Here is a 23448-nt window from a genome sequence, read left to right as displayed (position 1 = left end):
GATGATAATTTACTGCAGATGTTGTTAATTTGTTCTTCCCACGTTAATTTTTGATCTAGTGTTATTCCCAAAAACTTTACTGAAGATACAGTTTCTATGAGCACATTGTCTATGCATAGTGTTTGTAACTCAAAATCCATGTTTCGGATTGTATTGAATATCATAAATTTTGTTTTATTGTTATTTATTATTAATCCATGTGAAGTTAAGTATTGTGCCAGTTGGTTTATGGTGATAAAAGTGCTTATTTCAAGCTTCCTAGGGTCGATACCTCTGGCAAGAACAGTTGTGTCATCGGCATAGGTGACAATTTTTGTGTTTGGGTATTCTGGTACATTGTTGATGTCATAACTCTCCCTGCCCCACACCCCAACAAAAGGGACCGAGAAGAAACACAAAGTAATTTAGAAGAGAAACGTTTTGCAATTAATACACAAAAAAGTGAAAAAAAGTTGTAATGTTAAGGATAGTGTAGAAAAGGAAATAGTGATCGGTAGTGAAACAGAAAATGAACATTGCAGTGAAGTGAGAAAAGATGAAAAAGACAAGGAAGTGGAAAATGATAAAAGAGTTACTAAAACACAAGAAGAACATCCGAAAGAATAAGGAGTGCTCCGCACAAACTTAAAGATAATATTTTATTGTAAATTGTAAAGATGCAACAATTAATGTAAATATATTTCATCAAAACGTACAAGGCCTTACCACAGCAAAAAAACTTAATTTAGAAATATTTATACAAAACGAATTATCTATCATTGATGTAAATTGTCTGACAGAACACTGGCTGTGAAAAGAAGATCTTAACTACTTAAACCTTCCAGATTTTACCCTAGCAACCAGTTTCTGCAGAGAAAATAAAATCAGGTGTGGGTCATGCATATTCATTAAAAATAACATTATGGTAAAAGAAAGCAAACAGTTCAATTACCTGAATGAGGAAAAATAATTTGAAAATTTCATAGTTGAATTTCCACCACTTAGGCTAGTATTAATTTGTGTATACAGAACACCCGACAGCAATATCAACAACTTTACTAGGAAACTAGATGTCATATTAGCAGTGGCGTAGCGTTATAGTACGCCCGTACGCCCGGCGTTCCCAGATTTAAAATTTCAAAAATGCTAAAATGCTGTGATTATAAAGTAAAATGTGACTAATTTCAAATATGTTTGACCTCCATGGCATTATAATAGCTATTTTTCGCGATCCGCTTGCAACGCTCCACTCTCAACACTCGTTCTAGCATATCTTTTCAATGTCTTTCCCGGCCGGATGCCGAGCAGGTTCGGCATACAGAACTCATATATTCCTTGCTGCCTTTATGGAGGGAAAGCTTCCATTTCTACAGCACGCGCGTAAATGGGCACGCTTACGCCGACGTACGAGAGGTCTACCGTGATTGGTTCATGTGACCCTTCCTGCCTTCTAAAGCAGACGACAGCGGTAAAATTCCTACCCGGTTCTTCGATTTCGCGCTCATGCAACTCGTGGTATGTGATGCTACAATACGCTATATTGACTTACGTAACTTTACCAATCTCAAATATACTGCTTCTTAATGGCCACTGCATTGTATAATTTATCGCACGAACAGCGATGTGCATTAGAAACTAAAAGATCAACACAGTTTTTGTGAAGTAAGTTGGTAAAGTCCTCGTGGTAGAAATTCAGCCTGTTGCTGCTCTACCACTTAACCCGCAAAACTATTAATTTTTTTTATTGTATTTTTTCGTTATTATCTAACTGCTTAATATTGTGTCAATGGAAATTTTTAGCATTCATTTGAAAACTCTTAACATCGAATGGTCTCTGGACAAAATTATTTTAAGATGTTTATCAGCATTCTCAAGATGTAATAAACAGTGGTCTGAATTACTAATCGGCACTGTTACGTCAGTAGAGTGTACGATATTTGGATCATCCACTCTGCTTTTCACAGTGCGCCAAGACGACAGAGGTCCCTGGTTCGAATCCCAGCGTGAGCACGGGTGTTTTTTGTCAGTGTCCCTTCATCAATATCATCACTCATATTCATATTCGCAATTAACCAAAAGTGGTAGAAAAGTGAAGTAAAATAAACCAAATCAATGAGTAGTTGGATCAACCACAACAATGACGTCTGCTGTTGTTCAAAGGCGCTTGTGATTCAGGTAGGTTTTCTAATGACTTGCGTCATGCAGAAAGGTATAAAACACCAGAGTTCAAAACATTTGTGGCATAGTGAGGCATCTAATTGTCTAGCTAAAACATGCATGGATGATGTTTTATTGAAAACCCAGCTGACTTCAGGCAAATAAACAATACATGTGGCGACTAATACCATAAGTACGTTATTAAGCAAGAAAGGGCCGACCCTTCCTTCGGACTTGGCGTTCCCACCCAAAATGTCCATGCTACGCCACTGCATATTAGATGCTTACTCCAAAAGAAAAATCAAATCCATACTAATAGGAGATTTTAACATTGATTTCCTGAGTCAATAAATAGGAAATGGGGTTGAAATATTCATGAAAGCTCACAATCTGACAGCAGTTGTGAGAGTACCCACACGAATAACATCAACTTCAAAAACAGCAATTGATCAGGTTTTCTTAAACACTGACTTATTTGTATATAGGGTCAATACAATTAGTACTGGCTTTTCAGACCATACTGCAGCAAAAACATAAACCAAACACACACACCATATAGACACATAAATACCACAAAAAGAGAATTTAATAAAGCTAATTTTAGGTTCTTTAACTACAGTACTTAATAAGTAGAGAATCGTGGGATGTCCTATACCACCAAACTGATGTGAATGGTGCATACGAGACATTGTTGTCTGCCATTTCATACTTATTTAACTTTTTTAAAAAAACAACAACAAAAAAAACAAAAAAAAACACTGAAACAAAATCAAATTGGATAACACCCAACATCAAAGAAAAATGGAAAGATTTCATCATAATGAATAAATGCAGACACCAATTCAAAAGTGAAACATTCAATTCATATCTAAAAGAAAAAGAAAGGAGATTGAAAACTCAGTCAAGAAAGCAAAAAAAGACTATAATAGCAATATGATCCTAGACTCAAATAACAAACATAAAACCTTGTGGCATATTGCAAAAAACGAATTAGGCATAGTAGGGAAAGAAAAATACAAAGACAACATAACACTAAAACACGAAGGCAAAAGCATTGTCAATCCCCAAGATGTAGCATTAAATTTCAATATATACTTTACTGGGATAGTAGAAAAAATAACAAAAGCATCCAAAACCAAAATTATAAAACTAGTGATATAACTAAAGTAGATTCTAGTATATACTTACTCCCTGCAGACAAAAAGGAAATATCTAGTTTAATAAGTCGCTTTAAAAACAATTATTCTGTCGGCATAGATGAGATACCCGACATTGTAATAAAAAAATGTGCTGCACACCTATCTGGCCCAATATGTCATGTAGTTAATCTAAGTCTCCTTACTGGTAAAAATCCAGTACAGTTAGAGACTGCCATAGTAAAACCTCTGCACAAGAAAGGGTAAAAAAATGAAGTGAGTAATTACAGACCAATCTCTCTTCTCCTGGTCATTTAAAAAAATATTCTCGAAAGGGTTATGTACAATAGATTAATAACATTTTTCAACAAATTTTCCATCATTTCAGAAGAACAACATGGTTCTTGCAAAGGAAAATCTGCACAATCAGCTATACACACATTCACAGAAGCAATTAGAGAAATTTTGGATAAAAAAGAACACTGTGTAGGGCTCTTTCTTGACACTGTCAACCACAAAATCTTAGTAAAAAAAAAATGGCCCAATATGGAATCAGGGGAGTAGCAAAAGAATGGTTTAAATCATATCTAACGAACAGGAATCAAATAGTAGAAATAACTCACATCGATGAGGCTAATAACAAGGAAAATGATCGATCTAAGAAACAACGTATTACATATGGTGTACCCCAAGGATCCATTTTAGGACCCTTACTTTTTTTTAAATTTACATCAATGACCTTCCACAAAACTGTAAAAATGCAGATACAACTCTCTTTGCTGACGATACAACCATTCTTAAAGCAGGAACAAATACAGAACAGTTAAAACACAACATAAAGAATACAATCACACACATCTCAGCCTGTGGTAAACACCAAAAAAACCAATTGCAATTGGATTTCAAATCAACAGCTGTAGCAGTGATACACCACAAATTAACTTTCAAAATCAGAGCATAGAATATGTATCTATAAATATAGGTGACTAACATAAAATTTCTTGGCGGACAACTATCTGAAAATTTAAAGTGGGATCTACATATTGAAGTTACAGCAAACAAGGTTAGTGGGTTTTGTTATGCAATAAAAACAGTAAGAAATGTAGTAAATCTAGAAGCAGCAAAAACACTATACTATGGCATAATTCACTCTGTACTATGGTACGGCATAATTTTTTGGGAGAACATGAACAAAAGCATTACATTATTCTGACTACAGAAAAGAGCTGTTAGAATTCTGGCAAATGCTCCAACAGATGCACCATGCAACCCATTATTTCAAGAATTACAGATATTGCCAGTTCTAGGGCATATACCTATATGAAATCCTAACAGGCATGAAAATTTGTCAAGCCAATAAGGACTACCACACCTACAACACCAGGGGAAAGAATGACATACATATGGAATTACACAATACCACATTCTACCAAAAAGGATAACATAATGGTATACTCTTATTTAACATGCTACCAGATGCATTCAAAAACATAAATTTATTTCCAGTATACAAGTTACATCTAAAAAGATTCCTAAGGGAACATTGTTTTTACACAGTGCAAGAGTACATCGACACCGTAAGTGGCAGGAATAACAACAATAATGTAACATAAAATAAAACTGCCCTATCATTAGGTATTTATTTTTTATTTTTCCTTTGTAACTGTTTTCTGTTTGATTCCATTTATCTAGATGTAAATATAGGTGACTATTTAATGCCCAATATGTGTTTGTGTGTATATGTATGTGTACATACTGTCATAGCAGTTGAAGCAAACATTGAATATAGAAACCTAATTTTTACCCAATTTGTTATGACAATATAAATAATACATTGTCATAACAACATTTGAAAATGGTTAGGCTAAGTTCAAAGTTCCACATTTGTGCAATATTTTTAATAAGTTGGTCATAACAGTTATTTTTGACTGGCAATATGAAAAACAAATATCTTCAATCATATGTGTTCTTTCAGACAAGAAAGATATGATACATTCAAATTTATAATTAAATTTATTGAAATTGTGTACATTTGCAGTGGCTTCAAGGTTTATACACAAAGGTCAACTCTTTAAAATTGTTCAATGTATAATATGATGTCATACTTGGTATTTTGTATCAACATTAAAAAAAAAAAAATGGTAATTGTAATCATTAGATAAGTATATTGTAATATACATAGTAAAATAGCTGTAACAGAGCAAATATGTACATTTACAACACAAACATTCAAGCTGTTAAGCACTTATGGACAAAAATATAAAACAAAAACAATTGAAGATAACACATACTAAAAAATCTGGCTTGAACTAGTTGCTCTAATACTAGTTGTCTGTGACTTTGTGAGAGGCTCAAGATGGAACAAAGATAAGGACAGATATATCAATATGGGATGGTGATATATTTGTATAATAATTGTTGCTTTTAAAGATTAAACTTGGCAACGTTATAATAACTTGGATGTTTAAGTTATATAGAAGCCTTTTATGACTTGAATGAACTTTGATCATGATATAATCTTATAAAGATTCGAAAGTTATGGAATGACACTGGTATGTATAAAAGATGCCATGTTGAATTGGAAGCAGTGAATAAGTATCTGCTTTCATCTTCCTTAAGGGGCTGGCTGGTGAATGTTACAGTTCCTCAAATGAGTGCTTGGAGGAAGGTCGCATAGAGTGACACTTATATGTTCTACGTTTGGAGGTGATTTGAGATGATGATGAATTTCGAAAACTGAAGCTCAGAATTGTAGATACAAAGACTTGCTTTATCCTGGAAGGAGATAACAAAGATATATATATATATATATTTTCTTATGTATAGCATTGATATCTTATAAATATTCTTGTAAACAAAGGCATAATTTGATGCTATTGTAATTTTGGTTGTTTCTAGTTTTTTCTTTCATTTTTATCAATATAATAATTATAAAGTTATCAGTATATGTAAACTTAAATTTCCTTTCCAATATAGCACCATAGCTACTACCTATTGTGCTGATACTGAGTTTGAATTATACTGACCAAAAAATGGTTAAACTTAGATTATGAGGACTCAAATGGTACAATTATTGGATAGGAAAGAATAAGTTATTGAGTTGTGAATATTCTTGTTTCTCATATTAGTTTCAATACCTAACATTATGGAGAAGGAGATCACATTGGCTGACATTGTGATGATGCTCAAATCGCAGCAGGCAGAAATGAAAGACGGTATCTCTGCAGTGCAAAGTGAAATGAAAGAAGGTATCTGTGCTGTGCAGAGTCAGATGAAAGAAAGCATTGAAGCCAGTAAAGCTCAAAGTAAGGAACTTAGAGAAATTAAGGTAGATATTTCACAGTTCCGTAAGGAATGCTTAGATAGAACAGAAAAGTTAGAAAAGAAAGTTAAATTACTGGATCAAAGGATGAATGATGAGCTAGTTTATCTTGCTGCGGATATGGATAAAAAATTAGACGATACAGTTAGTAATCTATCCAAACAGTTTACTTCTCAACTGGATCAATGTCTTGAGGTTTGTGCTCAGTGTAGTGTATCACTTGGTACATTAAGTAATGATCTAATTAAGTTACGAAGTGAAACCAAGTATGCTAATTCAACTGAACCACAGGTTGATGTCAAATCTATTGGCATACAACATGATGAGGTTGATAAAGAAGTTATGTCTAGCAGTGCAAGGCATATTATTATCACTCGCGTTCCAGAGAATGATGCAATTAGGAGTGATGTTGATAGTGATAAGTCAGTGGATATTAGTACAAGGCATAAGTTGCATGATGTAAATAATAAAGACAATATCAACTCTTCTTTGGAATTAGGTGTTAAGAATGCACTTCTACAAATAGAAACCAATATCATGAGTGTAGTTAATAATGCATTATCACCAGTGTCAACTCATGATATAATAGCAGTTAAAAATACAGCTAAAGTACAGAGTGACTTTACACCTCGAATGAGTTCTCACACTGTAAATCAGAGACAACATACAGTTGGGAATAAAGATGAAGTTTGTCATGGTTCACCAAAAAGTAGTCTTGTTAGACATAATATAGGAGTGAATACTAAATCTGAGATGTATAATAGTACAGATTCAGATCATGATAGAGTAAGTATGCTTAGTGGTCCATACCGAAATACAAGATTAGCATCTAAGCGTCGAAAATTGAGGAAGAACAAATCAGTTGCTAATAATAATGTTGATGACAAAATTTCATATGCACAACATGATGCTGGTCATATGAATAATGTTAGTCATTCAGTAGATGTTCCATTGACTAATTGTAATAAGAGTCAAATTAAAGTTCTCATTAAACCACAGGACTTGAGGCATTTCCCTCATTTTGATGGGATATCTTTAGAGTTTGCACCATCAGAATTCTTAGAAAAAGTTGAGGAAAACCTAGATATTTATGACATCAAAGAAAGTCAATTCTTGAAGTACATACCAAAACTTCTAACTGATTGTGCTAGAACTTGGTACTTAGAAGTAAAGAATCAGTTTACCACTTATTCTGAATTTAAAGAGGATTTTTTGGCACATTATCAGAATGACCGCTGGAAATCAGTAAAGTTGACTCAAACTTTGAATTCTCCTTTTACAAAAGAGAGTAATGTAAGCCTGTTACAATATGCAAATAAGAACTACAAAATTTTGAAGTCTACTCAGCCTCATGCTGAAGAACCTCATTTGATAGCACAATTAGCCTCATTATTACCACACAGGATTAGTGAACACATGGTGATCAATAACGTACGTACATTGCAGCAAACGTTGCAAGTTATTGAAAATTTTCAATCTTTAAGAAATAATCCTGCACGGTTCAATGATATGAACAGAAATAATTATAATCCAAAGAATAAGGCTAGAGTAGCAAATGTTTCACGTGCTAAGGATCAAAATAGGAATTTGAATTCAAATGAAAGAAACAATAGAAATAATAGTATAAATAAGGATAGTTATTCTAACCAATTCTATAGAAATTCTAGGACTTTTTCTAATAATAACGAACAAACATCTTCTGGTATTAGTAATCAAATTCAACAGCAGCATGATAAACAATCATGTGATACAAGGGTGCAAAACACAGTACGCAGAGAGAGCAATAACAATGGTGATGGTTATGATAAAATAGAGTATTACCGATCAGATAGTGACGGTGGCTGTAGCAAAACTAGTGACGGTGGCCGTAGCAAAACTTATAGAAACTCTGCTTATACTCGGAGTTCAGCTTCTAATTGGAGACTCCAAAGCCAATAACACAAATTAAATTTAGGAATCAAATTAAATATTTAAGTAGGCATATACATTATACTTCTTTATTTATTTTGTAATGTAAAATTAGTGATCTTGTGCAGAAGTTTCTTGCCCAAGTTAGACAAGTTGGTGTTTCTTTAGCTTCTATATTTTACCTAGATGTAGTAACTGCTTGACACATCAACTTAAAAGGGTGGTTGGTTGGGAGTATCTTCTAGACTGTTGGTCTAGGGAGGTATATTTGGCCACAGTACTACTGTTCATTGTTGATGGACAAAAATACAATATAATATTTTGAAGTACAAGTTTGTGATTTATTTTATGCACAATTTAGTTGCATGATCACTATATTTAAGTTTATTAGACTTAAATATAACTCCGCATGTTTGTGGGAAACTTGGCATTATTATGCACAACAAAAGCAAATTTTAAAACACTTTAATAGTTCATCTATGTAACAAACTTGAATAGCTGGTGAAAGATGTTACCCAAGATGTTAGTTAAGCAGTGGTAGTGTACCAAGAATGGAAGTGCATTTAAAATGCTTATATACGAGAATTATTTTATTTGCTATTAGGGAAGTGTTAAGTCAATAATTCCTGAAGATGAATTGTTTCCTCGTATATTTTATGAAGTTGACATGTAGCAGAGACATCCACTAGATGATCCAAGCTCGTCACTCATAATTCCATGCTACAGTTGCATGAAAGCATTGTGAAGGGTTCACGTAAAGGCAATAGTAAGTCCTATTGTGACACTTAATGTAGAAATATTTATTACATGAATATATATATTTCCTTTTATGATGCACATTTATCTCTGGTGCTTTATCAAATTTAGATTCTTCCAATAGTAATCGTGTAGTGCTGATAGGTTAGGTATTTATGATTTCAAGTACACATATCAAGCTAAGCCACACGATGATGCTGCTATATATATATATGATGATTGAAGGTTGACTATTTCCACATCTTAGGGGTATAAATTTATGAAGTAAAGATACATATTAAGACCAGTTACACTAGTTTTTTCAGGGAATGTAATGTTCCATTTATGTTATAATATAAATGTACTTAATTAAATAAGTGATTACTCTGAGTCATGTATCTTATATTTATAATGATCGTAACTATCAAGTATCTTTTGAGATAACCATTCTTACCATGTTTTGGATTAAAGCTATGTTAGATGTATTTTTGATGACTTCTGAAATCACACATGACTACGTTAAAAAGGTTTTAGTCAATTAAGCCTCAGAGATATGTTATTTTATCAATGCACTTGCTAGGATTGCTAAAATATTTATACAGACTAGGATGAAATTTTGTTGGTATGAGGTATATTTTAGTTGTTTTATTCTAAATTAACAACGTTAATTTGTGATTTATTTTGACAGCATAGTAAAGGACTTTGACATGATCATATGATATCTTTGCACTTGAAGATATTATAGTAATGAACTTTCACAAGGTATTGTCAGTGTGATGTCATTCTCTATAAGTGTGATCTATATTAAGAGTAGACACAGATTGATTAATTATTTGACAATTTCAGATAGTATTTTCTCAATTGCAAACTCAAAGCTATTCTGATAATCGAAAATTGATTCATGGTTGTAAATTCTTTTTAATACACGCATGTATAGGTTTGACAGTGTTATGCATCTGAGATTATATATCCAATATTTATGTTCATACTTCATAAATGTATAATGCAATATTTTCTTCATCATTACAAAACATGATAATGATATCTTAACTGATAATATGTTATTTATTTTGTTGGTTTGAAGGACAAAAGATACTGCTTTGTTTCACAACCATACCCATGAGGGTTGGTTGGTTGAGTTCTTCTCTTAGACTGTTGCTTAAGGGTGGTACTGTGAGTCACAGTACTTTATGCTCAATTTTTTCTTTTGTCAGATGTCAATGTCAAAATTTTCTCATTTTTCGTGCTTCTTTCCTTGAGTCTGAAACATTAGTTCAGGTATGAAGTATTCATCTGTAGAGTTTGCCTTAAGTTGATCTTCGTAATCCGACATTGGTCCTCATTCATATATCTTGATCCTTAGTTGTGATTAGCAGTGGAAAAATTCAATATAACAAATATTCTTTGTTATGTGTATTTTGGAGTGCAAAAAATGTATAATATAATATGATAGCATGTGCATAATAGATTTTAATGCTAAGATTTAGCTGTGGCTTAAAAACATTTTATAGAGCTCTGAGATTCCAAGAGTTGAATTGTAGGCTCAAATAGAAATAAACTTGACAAGAAGCAAAGACGTTTTGATCTAAGCTTAAGTCAAGTAGTAGGTTCCTTTAAACTGCTAGAATACATTATGGCTCCAAAATGTGTTCACAAAGGGCAGAATAGGAAATTCGTGCCGTGACGCTGTGAGTTCAGGAACAACAGTTATTTATGATTTATAATTTTTGTGCGCACATCATAATTTATACATTTCTTGCATGATTTGTGATATAAGAAATCTTATTTTCGGCACTCCATAAATCTGAGGATGTTTGCTTCTCGATGCAAGGACTTAGATTCTTGTCTTGTTAGCTGATGTTACTAGATAAATGGATGAATTCCCAATTATGCTTTACTAGTTTATGAAACTTAGTTGGACCATAGGTAATCTACTCTACATGTGGAAAATTATAATTAATATATTTTTGGCTAAATAAAGATTAATATAGAAATAATGCTCTCAGATTAAGAATGAAGTTCTTAATGGTGCTTTATTGGTTCATAATAAATAAAAATGTTATGTAGCCACATTGTTTTATGTAAAAATGGTTCATATGGAACTTCATTAGATAATTGTTGGTTTGTAGAACTTGATTTTTTTTGTTTGTTTTTCAACATTATTATGTACTAAAAACTCACTATGTGTAGTTGCACTGTATTGGTTCATGATGAACATGTTCTTTTTCTATTGTTGGAAAACAAATATTCAGTTATATTCATTAAAAAAAAATATATTCAGTTATACTCAGTTGATTATAATGGTAAACATGAAAACAGTTTGTAAATATAGAGGCATTATATTAATTGTTATATGTTAAAATTCTCAGTAGTGCTCAGATCTGTTGTTGTGGGTTCGTCCCTTGTTGAGCGCCAGTATGACAATATAAATAATACATTGTCATAACAACATTTGAAAATGGTTAGGCTAAGTTCAAAGTTCCACATTTGTGCAATATTTTTAATAAGTTGGTCATAACAGTTATTTTTGACTGGCAATATGAAAAACAAATATCTTCAATCATATGTGTTCTTTCAGACAAGAAAGATATGATACATTCAAATTTATAATTAAATTTATTGAAATTGTGTACATTTGCAGTGGCTTCAAGGTTTATACACAAAGGTCAACTCTTTAAAATTGTTCAATGTATAATATGATGTCATACTTGGTATTTTGTATCAACATTAAAAAAAAAAAATGGTAATTGTAATCATTAGATAAGTATATTGTAATATACATAGTAAAATAGCTGTAACAGAGCAAATATGTACATTTACAACACAAACATTCAAGCTGTTAAGCACTTATGGACAAAAATATAAAACAAAAACAATTGAAGATAACACATACTAAAAAATCTGGCTTGAACTAGTTGCTCTAATACTAGTTGTCTGTGACTTTGTGAGAGGCTCAAGATGGAACAAAGATAAGGACAGATATATCAATATGGGATGGTGATATATTTGTATAATAATTGTTGCTTTTAAAGATTAAACTTGGCAACGTTATAATAACTTGGATGTTTAAGTTATATAGAAGCCTTTTATGACTTGAATGAACTTTGATCATGATATAATCTTATAAAGATTCGAAAGTTATGGAATGACACTGGTATGTATAAAAGATGCCATGTTGAATTGGAAGCAGTGAATAAGTATCTGCTTTCATCTTCCTTAAGGGGCTGGCTGGTGAATGTTACAGTTCCTCAAATGAGTGCTTGGAGGAAGGTCGCATAGAGTGACACTTATATGTTCTACGTTTGGAGGTGATTTGAGATGATGATGAATTTCGAAAACTGAAGCTCAGAATTGTAGATACAAAGACTTGCTTTATCCTGGAAGGAGATAACAAAGATATATATATATATATTTTCTTATGTATAGCATTGATATCTTATAAATATTCTTGTAAACAAAGGCATAATTTGATGCTATTGTAATTTTGGTTGTTTCTAGTTTTTTCTTTCATTTTTATCAATATAATAATTATAAAGTTATCAGTATATGTAAACTTAAATTTCCTTTCCAATATAGCACCATAGCTACTACCTATTGTGCTGATACTGAGTTTGAATTATACTGACCAAAAAATGGTTAAATTGTCTCAAGAAAATAACATTAAGCATGCATTTATTTTATGTACATATTATATATTATATATCATACTATCTCTTGTATCTTATATTATATTATGCCTGTAGTTTTATACATAGATGTATACTAATTGTACATGTACAATGTGACAATTCCAAACTTTTGTAAAAGTTGAAGGGATGCTAATCAATCAATCAATATACAATAGGATTTATACCATAGCATTCTAACAAAGTTTTTGCATTTAAATTTTCATAATTTCCAGAATATTTTGCAGACTCTGTGACATGCTAAGACTCCAGAAAAGTATCAGTGATAAAATTCCAAACGGTATATCAGTATCGGCTCAGGCCTATTGTAGTGTGTGTGACAGGAAGAGATGATATGTATCAACTGGTTCGTGCCCTGCTAGACTGTACTTTTGAAACTTCCTTCATTACACAACACTATGTACAAAATACGGGAAGGTTATGTTCTATTCTACATACATTTCACCTCCATTTTAGTATTTCTCATGACTAATTTGTTATTACAATGTATACACATGTAACATATGGTTTTATTTTATGCTGGCTACTAAAGCTATTTTACCTCTCTCGATATGTCAGCCATGAGTTCTTTCAATCCATTAGGAACTGTGTATTTCTTCTGGGCATCATACTTTTCAAGTGTTGCTTGCATTTTTACTATAAATGAATATAGTGCTGAAAAGTAAAACAACAAATAGTTTAATATGACCACTTTGCTTGTTACTTAAAAACTGTTATTTTACCTGTATACTTTAACAGTGCAGTAGTTTTAGTTTTAGAGATAATTGTAGCAGCTGCTAAATGTTGCAGTCTTGCACAACAATCAGTTACAATAATTTAAAATCACTTTTTCTCTAAATGTGTAGAATCATATTATTTTGTACTTCATTAATGTAAGCCCTGCTTGAAATTTCTACTGTTTTCAGTAGACAAATTCTACTGTGCTCTACAGTAGGACTACTGTACTCTTCAGTAAGGCTACTGTACTGAAAAAACAATGTATATAATAATACATAATACTTTCTACCATATATAAAACGATCATTTATTGACTCCAAGAATAGACAAATTAATTCTTGACATCATATTTTCAGTGATTTTGAAGTGAATTGGAAAAACAGTGCATTAAGTGAATTTCTACTTACTGAAGTCAGGTATCTTAATGAATAAGTTACTACAATTCTTTCTTAAGGAATAACTCAACCTTAAAACAGCTAGTAGTTTGAATACATGATCATATCAGTTGATTTTTTTTCAGCATGGAATTTCCGTGGTTATTATTATATCTGCATAATGCAATTGCAGAGAGGAGCCATCTTTTGATCAACGTAGTAAACAGTGTTTGCTTGTTTTGGTTTTTCAAGCATTGAGAGTCAGGTCTTCGTTTAAACTAATTTTTTGCTGTTTTTGTGTGAATATAGGAAGAACAATATGTTGATTTATAGAGTGTTTTTAATTTTCTACAAGTGCGTTAACCACAATGAAGCTACACACTTAAAAAAGTGTTCATTTTATTTGATTTTTTTGTTACCATATATTTATTTTATTTGTTTATACGATTTTTCCATTGCATTTTCAGTTGTATAGATAAGAAAATTTTCATTACTGACAAGAGAAGTGTTTTCAGACAGCAATATACTGAACATAATAAAATACATTAGTTGAACAATTATATTACTGAAAATATTAAGAGTACAGTTCAACTACTTAAGATAGAAGAACCAGTTGAAATACCAAAAACAGTAGAAAGCATTAGCAATATAGTTCATCTACTTAAAACAGTAGAAACAGTTGGGCTACTAAAAACAGTAGAAAACATTAGCACAGTTCAGCTACTGAAAACAGTAGACACAGTTGGGTTACTGAAAACAGTAGAAGACAGTAGCATTACAGTTCATCTACTGAAAACAGTAGATGTTTCAAAACACCCATTGATCTACTGAAAACAATAGAGAGAATTTTCAGTAGGGAGTAATGAAGTTCCCAGCTACCTTCGTGCACTGATTAAGATTATCTTCATTCTTCAGTTTATTCATATTCCATCTTTTTCTTTTCATGTCGTTCTTCCTTTGCAGATCAATTAGCTTCTTTTCAATAAATAGTGATGAGAGTTACAGTTTGGTCATATGGATGATACATGTTCATATACCAGGGCATCTCTATTGATTTCCTTCTTTTCCTTTCACTGTTCCTAGATGCATCCTTTCGTGAGGGAAGCACATATTTTTTTATTATCATATAGTTTCTCGTGTCAAATTGTCGAAGTAAGTTCCCTTTTTCACTACTAATCTCATGTAGGATATATTTCCCAGCTACCTATTCTAGATAACCTTATTTTCCTAACTTGCGTTAAAATCTCCTGCTATTATTAGGATGGCATACTCTGAACTTTATTACACATGTTCTGACATGTTGAAATTACTAGTTCCTTTACTGGGACATCATTCAGAGGCTGGGTGTGTAGTTGTCAGCTACATGCCTAAACTCGGGGATCAGGATTTTCTTTTTCAGGTTTATTGCCTCAGTTTTCAAAGTTACCTTCTGCACAAGACAGTGAGTTTTATCTTCTCTCAAGAAGGTGGATTGCCCATTCTGCCATTTCGAGATTCTGCCGTATATGCCATTGAGGTCTTCACCATGTCCCTGGCAAAGTATCCTTACAAGGCACTACCATTCAGAACCAGATGAAGGAAGTCTTACTCTTCTTGGTTCTTCCCCCTCCTCTGTTGTTGAGAGTACCATCCATTTTCATCCATCTTTGAAGCCGCTGGCCAGTACCCTTGATTACAAAGTTCTATCCGGAAGCCCATTAATTTGAAATGTGTAATATACTTTCCATTGTTTACATAATGTATTATTATTGATGAAAATGCTGAGAAGAAAGTGACTGGAGACTTTCTTCTTTCACATTTCCTATTTTTTATAGTATTATTGCCGACCTTTTTGGTGGTGTGGTTAGCACAGCATGCTACTATGCCAGCGGTCCCGGGTGTTCTTAGTGAGTTTCTCTTATCATTTTCATCATATCACTCATTTTTTCGTCGCGATTAGCCAACATTGACAAAAAGCGACACTAATAACAAAAATTTTAAAAATATAGTTTTATGTTATTACCTGCTAAGTGCTACTAGAAGTCCATTCAGAGTTCTTATAACAATGTGGGTATCTTTTTTTTCTTTTTACTGTGTGCAAAGGCGAGCTCGCCCGAGCGTGTATGACAAAGTAAACAATTTGATGAAAATGCTATTGTCGATTCAAAATCATATTGACATGCTAACAGTCTAAAAGTAGTTTAAGAACACAAAAGAACAGAACCTCGTTAGTCTGCAAGATGCAGTCCAGTGTGTACTACGTGGAAGAGATGTTGGCATTTAGGTGCCTTATGCGAAGGTCATCGCTTACACATCTGAAAAAAATATTGAGAAATGGGTAAGGAAAAGGAGAGAAAGAGAAAGGAAGGCAGAGCAAGGAAGAGAAAATGAAAGAAAGAGCAAGAACAAAAATAAATGCCGAGAAACTGAGAGAGTGAGAAAGACACATGGCCTTCAGCCAACCCGAATGAGTCGTAAAGTTTCTGGATGTTATTTGTAACAGAAATTTCCTAACAAAAATAATAACGAGAGTACAAAGACATACACAGAAGACAATCTGACCTCTCTAGAGATATTTTGGGTAAGCATAGACCTCAAAAACTCCTGACACATGTAAACCAAGGGCCAGCGGCGGCGCCAGGATTAATCATCTAGGGGTGCTAAGGGGGCGTGGAAAGAAATTTAGGGGGTGCGATGCTGAAAATAAAGAAAACATGAGACACATGCAACCTTTCAAAACTGGGGCAGCAAGGTGCCAAAACTGGGGAGGGAGGTTGTGTCCCCCTTGCCCTCCTCCTGGGTGTCCATGATGATATGTATTAAGTACTACAAGAAAGTGATCGTACAACATTCAGATACACGTTGCAGTCTTATTGAACTATGTAGTGAATGAAATTACCCTTGCATTTGCAAATACAATTTTTTAACCTTTTCAATGCAACCAATGGAGGTACTAAATACATAGTACATGAAATGAGCGTGAGCACGAAGGAAAGGGGGGCAATCTCCTGCCTAATCATGGACATCCGCAGATTTTTTCCACAGAGGGGCAAGCGAGGCTTTTTTTTCCAGAGAAATAAACGAAGCATATTAGCCCGAAGATACTTATACTCCCTAATAAAACGCCACTTGAATTTGTAATTATTGTGTTCCTGCATTCCCATTATGACTGAAATCAAATTACACGTGGTAGATATGTACTTTTACGTTGACATTCGTTTTCTAAAGAAAAGGTGTGGCGTCCTTGTCTTCCCTTACAGCCCCTATATTATTATGCTTTCTCCTATAAATTTAGTGTAGAGAAATCTTAACGTCATTATTAAACGAGATTTTGCTCTTAAAGAAAGTGAAGCATTTTCAATCTGATAAAACTTCAAAGGAACTAAGGGGGGGGGGTATTATTTGCTATTAAATTGAAGTACTATTCCCTGTTTCATACCCATCGGTACAATAAAATAGTGAGTTGAAATGAGTTTTTTTTACCCAACTGAAGTTTCATCAAGACTTCCCCTCCCTAATCAGAGTGTCTGCGCACGCCTATGGTACATAGTAAGTACATAATATGTACCTTCCGTCTTCCACTTCAGGGCAAAACGTGAAGTGCACAGCAAGTTCGTCTTCGTTAAAATCCCTTCTGCCGCACTATCCCAGACCCCAACAACGAACTTCAAAAATTATCCGTGAACACTGGGCCTCATCCTAACAGTCTTTGAAAAATCCTGAAATTTTTCGTTTACCAGACATCTTTCGAGGAACAAATACGTAGAACGTATTAACAAGAAAACTACTCTTCACGTTACAACTTGCATTAAATAATTTCCCGAGTACGACTTGGTGATATCTTGAAATGAGATGCAATTTTTGCTCCAGTGTTAAGAAGAACAAGTAGGTGGAAAATAAAGCCGTTTATCAACAATGCAAAAAAGAAAAAGAAAACAACAATTGAGGACTAAAAGTGGTAAACGTTGTAAGTGCCAAAAGCGAAAGTGTTGGGAAATCGCATCGTTCCTCACATCAGCCCGTAAGAACGTGCACACTAGTGACCTCTTTACACGCCCTTTGAACTACATAGAGGGCTAGCAGCCACATTTCACGTTTACCACATTATAAAGCATGGCACATTTCACAGTTTAACGTGGAAAGCGGTGTTTGAATTATTGTGGCACTTACAGCGTTTACCAATTTTAGTCTTCAATTATCGAAAACCACAAACAGGCCAGTTGAAGAAACAAAAGAAGAAAGAATTCATAACAACAATGCTGACGAAAGAATAAAACGGCCGCTGATTTTTAGAGAGGCTTCCGCCAGTACATTAAAATATGTATATCGAATTGGCATCTCTTTCAGTACTACTTGCCTGTTGCATACAATAATAACGGTCTCGCTTCAGTACCTAACATTCGGCGCTCAATATGACATTCTAAGGGTTAGTGTTTTCAGTTGAACGTAGGGGGTGCTGAAGGGGATGCGCAAGAAAATGAAGGGGTGCGCATATACATTCATCATATGATCACGATATTCATACGCACAATACATCGACGCGCTAGCTACGTAACGACCGGCTGGCTTTGAAGCCCACCAGCTGCAACAATCACATTCAACGCACAGTGTTGCCATTTATCTACTCTACGCCACCTTGTCCCTCCGCGCACAAGCACCTTCCCACGGTCTCCACATTGAAGTTGCAAAATACGGCAACAGCGTATGCGCAGTCATGTGACTGAGACTCCACGTGGAGTAGACGAGCAGAATGACAGCTGCGCCCATTGGCTGAAGGTTGAGTAGGATTGGACGAAAATAACTCGCCCGCTGTTTATCCCCACCCACGTTCGTGGCGGCGGCTTTCTTCAGTTCTTCGACGTTAACGAAGTAAACGCGTGGACTATACCCGGTATGTTTTCAACGCAGGATCTGATCTGTTTGCCAGAAATATGGCACAATGAATTGTGGGGGAAGTTGTTCGCTGAACAGCAACCTTTTCGTCGTATCACATGTAATTCCTTTAAACAGTACAATTGAAAACATAATTTACGGTAGATGCAATATAATGTTTTGCCATATTAATGTTTCTTCACAACACGTTCAACAAAAGAATATTAAACATGTTTTATTGGTCTGATGGATGGATGATTTTTGAAGTTTATTCTGTCCACAACTAGGGTTTTAAGAGTTTTAGCTCAGTGGTTCTAAAACTGTGGTACGCATACCCCCAGGGTACATGAACGACTTGAAGGGGGTACGCGATCAGCTCGGAAGAGAAATGTCGAGAATTCCCACACGACATTTTTGCTGTAGGTGTGTAGAGCAGACTTCATTGTTTCATACTTACTTCATAGCTTTAACACTCAACAGGAAAATAAGGCTGATTTTGCCACTGACACTTTTATCTTTGTTTCATATGTTTTGAAATAAAATACTCGTTCGAAATCTATAATAGACTAAATTTGGAATGGAATCTCTGCAATAAAGTTTTAAGTGCACCACCAGACACAGACATAAAGTTTTTGATGCAATTCTTAGCATACTTGGCTCACATTTTTATTCTTGTAATTAATCATAAAGATTGTAAACATAGGAACACCCAATAAAATAATATACGTAGGATTCTAATGTTTATTTGTTTACCATCTTTCCACATACAGCCCAAATGCCATTTTGCTCTATTGGGGAAACATACCTCCAACATATAAAAAACACCCCACCAATCAGGCAACCAAAAGAATTCCCCAAAATCCACTATTCGGAGAAAACGTATGGTGGGGGTACATTAGACGTTTAGTTATGACTAGACCTCGGATTTTTAGGTTCTAAAAAGTGTGCTTTAGGTTCCTAAAATAGGCTCTAAAATAGGTTCTCAAAACCTTAAAATAGGTTCCTAAAAACCTTAAAATGGGTTCTTAAAATCCTAAAATAGGTCCTAAAAATCTTAAGTTAGGCTCGAAAAAACTTAAATAGTTCAAAATTCCGGCAATGAAAATGGGACGCCTTTATCCTGAAATACGCCCTATCTTGCCTAACGTTATGTGTGTTGCCTAACCCTAAGGTGATGGCCTAACTTACCATTGGAAATTATCTATTAAAATCCACTCTTAGCCATATAATTAGGCAACAATCGTTTTTCATGTTATCCACAGTCAAACTCAGCAATTTTGTCTTTCAACAAAAACATAGTCTTTGGTGTAAACTTCAATGCTGAAATGTTAGTTTGCAAGGCGTGAAGGCCACAAAGCACCGAAGGGACGCAAAATTGAGCAACACAACACAGATCAGACGACTTTGGATCGTACAGGTAACAGTGGCACCAGTGGCGCAACCACAGCGGGGGTCAGGGGGCATTGCCCCCCCCCCCAACCTTGGTCGGAAATTAGTTCTAGGGAGGGGGGTGGAAGGGGGGCAAACATTGACGGCCAAGTGTACCTGGGCAATTACCGCCCAGATCTTCAAATTTTATGCAAATAAAAATACTTTTCGTTAAATCTTCTTGCTCGCTTCGCTCGCAATGCTTGCTTTTCTTAGTCCTATCAAGTTCAAAACCGTAGTTTGGGGACGGTGGGAGACGGCCCTGGGCGCCGAACGATCTAAATGAAAACAGTTGTAAAATTGATTGATTGATTTGTGTTTTTTTAAAGTCCACTTTATGCACAAAAAGGCTAATTGAGACTGGGCCTATAGCTTAAAGTGGGTAAAGTGGGGAAACTCGGCTCAATCGCAGAGGATTTTTAAAATTCAAAAAAGAGCATTGCGTATTTTGGCAAATGCACATAAAACTGATACATGTAAACCGCTTTTCAAAAAATTACGTATATTAACACTTCCAAGTCTGTACATACTTGAAACACTTACTTTCATACACGAAACAAAATCGAACTATCCAAGGAACATAGACACTCACGATTACAATACCAGACAAAAAGATAACTTCCACATTCCCAAAGTGCGGCTAACTGCATTCCAAACAGGACCTTTTTACTCAGGCATCCAGTTATACAATATATTACCAAAAAGTTACAAAAATTTTGAGAGAACCACAATCTTTAAAAGTAAAGTGAAAAAATTGTTATTGGAATACACATTATATTCAGTTCAAGAATTTCAAGAATTAACTAACTTTATAAAATAAATTTAGATTGTATACACTATATAACATGTACTTTTACAGCACTAGTTCACTTCAACAAATAATTTGTCATTGTGTGTTTTACTATTATATTATGTTATATTATTATTAAAAAATTGCCAAATTGATGTATAGATATATATATGTGCGATGTCAACATGTCTTTTGTAATGTACATGCACCAATGCCCCCAGGGGTATTATCGGTGTGAAAATTGCTCAATAAACTCAATAAACTCAATAAACTCGAACCACTATGTGCCTCCACCAGGTATTGACCCCGGGACCCCTTGATCACAAGGCAACGATATTACCACTACACCTTCGGGGAGGCACAAAAGTTGTAAATGATATAATGCCATGGCGTTCCGTGAAATTATTTGCGCCCAATTAATTTAATATTGATTTCAGCCTGCAAAACAATTAGATCCCAAAATTTTCTTCCTCGCTTCGCTCGCAATTTCTGTTTGTTCGCTGTAATGCATTGTAAATCACCAGACAGAGGAATGGACGACTTAAAGTTACAGTGGTGTAAGTCACTTTTTAAAAAGACTTAGACACAGAAAACAGGTCTATATAAGTCACTCTGTTAACAGAAAACGTGAAGTAAAACAAGAGATTCATTCAACTGACAACAGATGACAACAGATGACAAGATGACAGTTTAAGGTCTAGTGATAAAGGAAACAACTGTTGTGTTGATCAGCAAAGTGCTCTGAGTCATTATTAAAGAAACTTTGAATACGTACACAATTTAGTGTCCACGTCACTCCACTTTGCATATATGTGAAACATATATCGTGCATGAAAGTTATGTTAATGTAAAAATGAATTATATTTGGAATGCATTTATCAAGCATTTTCTGTCTTTTAAAAATAGTTTATGTGCTTGTTTTCCGTTATTAATGTGAAGTTGTACGTGTTAAAAAAAAATTCAAATAGTTTCTTCGAACACAAATGCTTTAGCACAAACTTCTATACCCTTTTTGCGTAATTTACGAGGATAATAACGTCTTTGATACTACCACTACTAATAGTAATAATAATGTTGGTCCTGCGTTCGAATCTAGGCTTGGGCATGGATGTTTGCGAGTATCCAGTCATCATTTTCATCATGTTCACTCATCCTCATCTTGGCAAATTAGCCAAAAGTTCCAAAAGAAGCGAAGTAAAATAAAGCAAATCAATAATAACAATATTAATAATAATGTTATAATAACATTATTAGTAACATTGTTATTATTATTAACATTATAACAATAATAACAATAATTATTATTATTATTGGTACGTTTATCCTGGTACTTGAGCCCAGACGAGAATTCGTGGTTGCGCCTCTGAGTGGCACCAGACATTTTGCTTTGTTTAGAGCTTTCAAAAATCACCATAGACTTGGAGGAAAGGAAATCGACAGAGAGTACGTTTCAAACACGTTTGTCATTGACTTTTGTGTGACTAAACAAAGCAAATGCCTCTGTGTGACATAAAAATCCTGTAAAACCTTAAAAATATATATAAAAACCTAAAAAAGGCTTGATTTAGGCGCATAAAGGAAAAAGTTTGAGAACCACCGCTTTAGCTGATATTTGTGAAATTTTCAAAATATTCGTCTCAAATGTACCTACATTCCTGTGGGTTAACATTTTCTTCCTTCAAGACAGAATAATTATTGTGAACTTACATATAGAAATATCTACAGATACTAATTTTAGAACTTACTTCAATTTTCCAAACCTTAATTACGATGAGTGATGCAGAACGTTATAATAAGATTATAAGTTCACGCAAGGTTATAAGAGTTCATCCACTAAGAAAAGCACCCAACTTGAAGAAAATTTACACGGATTTATAGAACACGATACAATTAAGGACTGTGACTGCATGTTTATTGGCCAATACAAAGACGTCACTCTGCGTACACTTTACAGTTATTTTGGGATACTGGCCTTCATGGTATAATCAGAACATTTTTTCTATGTGTTTTTGTGTGTGTGTTTGAGTGAGTGAGAGAGAGAGAGAGAGAGAGAGAGAGAGAGAAAGTCTAGCCGTAACATTGGATCATTTGTAAGAATGTAAATGAATAAGCATTAGTAACATATTATTATTATTTTTAATTCAATAATAGTGGATGATAAATATAGAAATATTGAGGTAGGTGATCTGAAGCGAAGACATTTCTGTTGATATACCTGCAAAAGCTGCTGTGATGGCATGCGCCAACTGGACGTTCATTGGCACTTTGGTCAGGAAGCGGGTTCCGTTAAAATCGTCCGCTGTGGAAACAGCAATGAAGTTTCAAACGTAGTAACATCGCCGCCAAAATACGTAGAGATGTTTAC

At 34.1% G+C, this 23448-nt stretch overlaps 1 protein-coding gene across 2 annotated transcripts in view; it reads right to left on the bottom strand.

Moving 5' to 3' along the window:
* The window catches only part of LOC145980749 (uncharacterized), an 85267-nt gene extending 62339 nt beyond the window's left edge, over positions 1-22928 (bottom strand). For both annotated transcript variants that reach the window (XM_083113809.1, XM_083113810.1), the window contains exons 1-2: positions 22829-22928; positions 13465-13577 (exon numbers count right to left, since the gene is read on the bottom strand). In XM_083113809.1, coding sequence (XP_082969935.1) covers positions 13465-13554 — 90 coding nt within the window. In that variant the 5' untranslated portion in view covers positions 13555-13577; positions 22829-22928. The remainder of the gene's footprint in view (positions 1-13464; positions 13578-22828) is intronic.
* Positions 22929-23448: the final 520 nt, after the last annotated feature.

This window comes from Lepisma saccharinum, chromosome 28 (assembly GCF_977018435.1).
Source record: "Lepisma saccharinum chromosome 28, izLepSacc3.1, whole genome shotgun sequence".
NCBI lineage: Eukaryota > Metazoa > Arthropoda > Insecta > Zygentoma > Lepismatidae > Lepisma > Lepisma saccharinum.
Note: the sequence above shows the minus strand (reverse complement) of the source record. Positions and strands in the feature narration are given on the sequence as shown.